Source organism: Tachyglossus aculeatus, chromosome 2 (genome assembly GCF_015852505.1).
Source record: "Tachyglossus aculeatus isolate mTacAcu1 chromosome 2, mTacAcu1.pri, whole genome shotgun sequence".
Classification (NCBI taxonomy): domain Eukaryota; kingdom Metazoa; phylum Chordata; class Mammalia; order Monotremata; family Tachyglossidae; genus Tachyglossus; species Tachyglossus aculeatus.
The window spans coordinates 72,068,621-72,074,620 of record NC_052067.1 but is presented as its reverse complement, the minus strand read 5'-3'; the positions used below and the strand labels follow the sequence as shown (position 1 = coordinate 72,074,620).

Here is a 6,000-nt window from a genome sequence, read left to right as displayed (position 1 = left end):
CATGAGATAATGGGTGAGCCTTGGGTGACCTTTTTTAAAAAATCTTCTTTCGTTCTTTTTTTTTTTTCTTGCGGTAAAATAGTGTTGAAGAAAGAGGGCACTGGTGTACAGCCCAAAGCCTATCGCTTCCATCCGGCTGGATTAGTGCTACAGCTTCTGTGAACAGAAGAGGTGGCACAGACAGCTTTGACAAGGAAGGAAAGAACTGCCTCTCCAATTCAGGTACGTTTCAAGTTTATTCCCCCAGATGTACCGAGGTGGAGCGCAATCCGGCAGGACAAACCCTCCTCCTTACTCAGGTCTGTCCGGTGCCCTGAATAGTTTGAGACGCAGTTTCTTTCATTAATTCATTATTTATTGATTTCCGACCATGCAATCAGGAGAAGCATCAGGACCTGGTACTCTTCACCCTCCAGCCTCACCTTTCTTTTCCGCCCCCTTCCTTTCCCACGCCTTTTCCCTCCTCCTCCTCCGCTCCCCATCCTCCTCATCCTTCAGGAGAGAGACCCGGTCCAAAAAAAAAAAAAAATGGAGGGGGAGAGGGAGGAAGGGGAGAGAAAAGGGGCAACTTCGACTTGCCGGATGCGGAGAACAAGCCATTTCGCGAACCGGGCGAAATGTCATCCCGTTGGAGAAAGGGATGGCAGGGATGGGTATCGAAAAGATTTGGGGATGGATACTAGGAGGAGGAAAAAGAAATCAGTGTCGGTAGACGAGTCTTGGGATTGTGTGTGTGTGTGTGTGTGTGTGTGTGTGTGTGTGTGTTTCACTTAGATCTGTCCACTGAGAGCTGTCCACCGCGAGCTGTCCACGGTCCTGGGAGCAGCCCGGGCCAGCCTCGACACCCGCAGCCTGCGAGCGCCAAAAGGAGCCAGGTTCCCTCTCTCAATCAATCAATCAATCAATCAATCGTATTTATTGAGCGCTTACTGTGTGCAGAGCACTGTACACTGCACTGCACTCTCTCCTTTCCCCCCCCCACCGAAACTCCAGAGCAAACCAGCCCCCCTCCCCTCGTCCCCAGAACACCCAGACCACTAGGCCACTCTCCCCCATCCTCCTTCCTCCGTCCCTACCCACTGCTCCACCCCCAACCTCAACCTACATCGATTTCCCAAGAAAAGAACCCGAAACATTGTGACTTTGCCGCTGTTGCCTTAGTAACTATGAATTCCCCCCCCCCGCCACAACCCGCCCCAGCTTGAAGATTTATATTTCATAGCTGAATTACACTCTCTCTTCCCTCCGCCTCTTCCCAGCAGAAAAGTTTACCCAAACGGTGGCCCCCTCTCTCCCTCTGGAGCGAGCACAGTGCTCGCATTGAGCTAAACGTTAGTGGCACGATCTTCTCTCGCGTTCAAAGCCGGTCCTTCCTAATGATGATGGCATTTGTCAATCGCTTACTCTGTGCCAAGCGCTGTTCTAAGCGCTGGAAATAGAGAAGAGGAGAGAGAGCTGGACAGCCATCTCCCAGTTGGTTAGACTTTCCCGGGATCGAGAGGCCCGGTGTTTGGGATTTTGGGGGGTTTTTCGTTTGTTTGTTTTGGTTAGTTGTTCTTTGCAAAAGTTTGGAATCTTGTTTGCTCTTACATCCAGTGGAGTTCAAGGGGCTGGCCTTGGAGGAGAAGTGGGAGCCGGGGATGAAACGCACTTCCAAGTGTACTTCCCAAGCGCTCAGTACAGTGCTCTGCACCCAGTAAGCGCTCCATAAATACGACTGAATGAATGGATGGATGAAAGTGAGGAGCCCGCGCGGACCCTGGAGTTCTGGCACACTTTCCTCTAATGGTTTGCGTTTGATTCCTTCCCTATCCCCCCCCTCCCCCGCCACAGGGCCCCGCCCCCTGCAGCGACGGCTCCCGCTGGACCCCTGCTCCATTTACCTGGAGACGCTGCCGGGGAAGGGCAAGCCACAGCCGCCTGAGGACGCCGTCGGGGAGTGGACGGGGTGGAAGAAGAGGAGGCAGAGGAGGAGAAGAAGAAAGAGGAAGGAGGAAGAGCGGAAGAAAAGGGAAGGGAGAGGAGGAGGAGGGGGAGGGAGGAGAAGAAGAAAGGGGAAGGAGGAGGAGAAAGGGCGAGGAGGAGAAGAAAGGGGAAGGAGGAGGAGGAGAAGAAAGGGGGAGAAGAAGGAGGAGAAAAAGAAAGAGGAAGGAGGAGGAGGACGAGAAGAAAGGGGAAGGAGGAGGAGGAGGAGAAAGGGGAAGGAGAAGGAGAAGAAGAAAGAGGAAGGAGGAAGAGGAGGAGAAAGAGACTGTGAGCCCACTGTTGGGTAGGGACCGTCTCTATGTTGCCAACTTGTACTTTCCAAGCGCTTAGTACAGTGCTCTGCACACAGTAAGCGCTCAATAAATACGATTGATTGATTGAGAAGGAGGAGGAGGAGAAGAAGAAAGAGGAAGGAGGAGGAGAAGAAAGGAGAAGGAGAAGGAGGAGGAGAAGAAAGGGGAAGGAGGAAAAGGAGGAGAAAGAGACTGTGAGCCCACTGTTGGGTAGGGACCGTCTCTATATGTTGCCAACTTGTACTTCCCAAGCGCTTAGTACAGTGCTCTGCACACAGTAAGCGCTCAATAAATACGATTGATTGATTGAGAAGGAGGAGAAGAAGAAAGAGGAAGGAGGAGGAGGAGAAGAAAGGGGAAGGAGGAGGAGAAGAAGAAGAAAGGGGAAGGAGGAGGAGAAGAAGAAGAAAGGGGAGGGAGGAGGAGGAGGAGAAGAAGCAAGGGGAAGGAGGAGGGGGAGAAGAAGAAAGGGGAAGGAGGAGGAGGAGGAGAAGAAGAAAGGGGAAGGAGGAGGAGGAGGAGGAGGAGAAGAAGAAGGAGGAAGGAGTCGGGGGGCGTGGAGAGGGTGGGTGGGCGTCCGTCGGGTCCTCCATGTCCCCCAGCGATGCGCGGGCAGGGAGGTCCCGGGCGCGGGGGGTCCAGGCTGTGGGGCCGGGGCCGTGGGCCCCCCCGGCTGTGGGTCGCGCTGCTGGCCCTGGTCCCCGGGCTCCTGTGGCAGGGGGCGCGGCCGGGGCCCCCGCTGGCCGGGGCCTCGCCGGCCGGGCGCTCGGTGGCCCGCACGGACGGCGACGTGATCATCGGGGCCCTGTTCTCCGTGCACCACCAGCCGCCCGCCGACAAGGTGCCCGAGAGGAAGTGCGGCGAGGTCCGGGAGCAGTACGGCATCCAGAGGGTGGAGGCCATGTTCCACACCTTGGATGAGATCAACGCCGACCCGGGCCTGCTGCCCAACATCACGCTGGGCAGCGAGATCCGCGACTCGTGCTGGCACTCGTCCGTGGCCCTGGAGCAGAGCATCGAGTTCATCAGGGACTCGCTCATCTCCGTGCGCGACCAGGGGGACTGGGGGCTGTGCCGGCCGGGCCCGGCCCCGCTCCCCCGGGCCCGGCCCAAGAAGCCCATCGCCGGGGTGATCGGGCCCGGCTCCAGCTCCGTGGCCATCCAGGTGCAGAACCTGCTGCAGCTCTTCGACATCCCCCAGATCGCCTACTCCGCCACCAGCATCGACCTCAGCGACAAGACGCTCTACAAGTACTTCCTCCGGGTGGTGCCGTCCGATACGCTCCAGGCCCGGGCCATGCTGGACATCGTCCAGCGCTACAACTGGACCTACGTCTCCGCCGTGCACACCGAAGGTAGGGGGGGGCCTACCCACCTTAACGTTACTGTTAAATAAGAACGGCATCTAGTGAGCGCTTACTACGTGTGTGCGGTGCTCTGCGCATAGTAGGCGCTCAATAAGTACGATTGATGGGGATGATGATGATTTAGTAAGCGCTTACTACGTGTGCCCCTTTTAGACTGGGAGCCCGCTGCTGGGTAGGGACTGGCTCTATATATTACCAACTTGGACTCCCCAAGCGCTCAGTACAGTGCTCTGCACATAGTAAGCGCTCAATAAGTACGATTGATGGTGATGATTTAGTAAGCGCTTACTACGTGTGCCCCTTTTAGACTGGGAGCCCGCTGCTGGGTAGGGACTGGCTCTATATATTACCAACTTGGACTTCCCAAGCGCTCAGTACAGTGCTCTGCACGCAGTAAGCGCTCAATAAGTACGATTGATGGTGATGATGATGATTTAGTAAGCGCTTACTACGTGTGCCCCTTTTAGACTGGGAGCCCGCTGCTGGGTAGGGACTGGCTCTATACGTTACCAACTTGGACTCCCCAAGCGCTTAGTACAGTGCTCTGCACGCAGTAAGCGCTCAATAAATACGATTGATGATGATGATGATGTTCTAAGCGCTGGGGGGGGGGGGGGGAAGCAAGATGAACAGGTTGTCCCACGTGGGCTCACAGTCTTCATCCCCGTTTTACAGGTGAGGGCGCTGAGGCCCAGAGAAGTGACTTGCCCAAGATCACACAGCTGACGAGTGGCGGGGCTGGGATTCGAACCCATGACCTCTCTGACTCCCCTTTTAGACTGTAAGCCCACTGTTGGGTAGGGACTGTCTCTCTATGTTGCCAATTTGTACTTCCCAAGCGCTTAGTACAGTGCTCTGCACATAGTAAGCGCTCAATAAATACGATTGATGATGATGATGAACTTGTACTTTCCAAGTGCTTAGTGCAGTGCTCCGCACACAGTAAACGCTCAATAAATACGATTGATGATGATGATGGTGTGCAGCACTGTTCTAAGCGCTGGGGGGGGGTGCAAGATGATCAGGTTGTCCCACGTGGGCTCACAGTCTTCATCCCCGTTTTACAGGTGAGGGCGCTGAGGCCCAGAGAAGTGACTTGCCCAAAATCACACAGCTGAGAAGTGGCGGGGCCGGGATTCGAACCCATGACCTCTCTGACTCCCCTTTTAGACTGTGAGCCCACTGTTGGGTAGGGACTGGCTCTATATGTGGCCAATTTGTACTTCCCAAGCGCTTAGTACAGTGCTTTGCACACAGTAAGCGCTCAATAAATACGATTGATGATGATGATGATGTTCTAAGCGCTGGGGAGGATACAAGATGATCAGGTTGTCCCACGTGGGCTCACAGTCTTCATCCCCGTTTTACAGGTGAGGGCGCTGAGGCCCAGAGAAGTGATTTGCCCAAAATCACACAGCTGAGAAGTGGCGGGGCCGGGATTCGAACCCATGACCTCTCTGACTCCCCTTTTAGACTGTGAGCTCACTGTTGGGTAGGGACTGTCTCTCTATGTGGCCAATTTGTACTTCCCAAGCGCTTAGTACAGTGCTCTGCACACAGTAAGCGCTCAGATACTTACGATTGATGATGATGATGATGATGTTCTAAGCGCTGGGGGGGATACAAGATGATCAGGTTGTCCCACGTGGGCTCACAGTCTTCATCCCCGTTTTACAGGTGAGGGTGCTGAGGCCCAGAGAAGTGACTTGCCCAAAATCACACAGCTGACAAGTGGCGGGGCCGGGATTCGAACCCACGACCTCTGACTCCAAAGCCCGGGCTCTTTCCACTGAGCCGTGCTGCTTCTTTAATAAATGATAATGGCATTTATTAAGCGCTTACTACGTGTGCCCCCTTTAGACTGTAAACCCACTGCTGGGTAGGGACTGTCTCTATATGTGGCCAATTTGTACTTCCCAAGCGCCTAGTGCAGTGCTCTGCACACAGTAAGCGCTCAATAGATACGATTGATGATGATGATGATGTTCTAAGCGCTGGGGGGGGGATGCAAGATGAACAGGTTGTCCCACGTGGGCTCACAGTCTTCATCCCCGTTTTACAGGTGAGGGCGCTGAGGCCCAGAGAAGTGACTTGCCCAGAATCACACAGCTGACGAGTGGCGGGGCCGGGATTCGAACCCATGACCTCTGACTCCCCTTTTAGACTGTGAGCCCACTGTTGGGTAGGGACTGGCTCTATATGTGGCCAATTTGTACTTCCCAAGCGCTTAGTACAGTGCTCTGCACATAGTAAGCGCTCAAATACTTACGATTGATGATGATGATGATGTTCTAAGCGCTGAGGGGGAATACAAGATGATCAGGTTGTCCCACGTGGGCTCACAGTCTTCATCC

The 6,000-nt window shown here is 54.7% G+C and overlaps 1 protein-coding gene across 1 annotated transcript in view; it reads left to right on the top strand.

The window, feature by feature from the left end:
• The first annotated feature begins 2,883 nt into the window (after positions 1-2,883).
• Positions 2,884-6,000, top strand: part of GRM1 (glutamate metabotropic receptor 1) — a 348,169-nt gene continuing 345,052 nt past the window's right edge. Inside the window, exon 1 of the mRNA XM_038762331.1 lies at positions 2,884-3,634. Within this exon, the coding sequence (XP_038618259.1) occupies positions 2,884-3,634 (751 nt within the window). The remainder of the gene's footprint in view (positions 3,635-6,000) is intronic.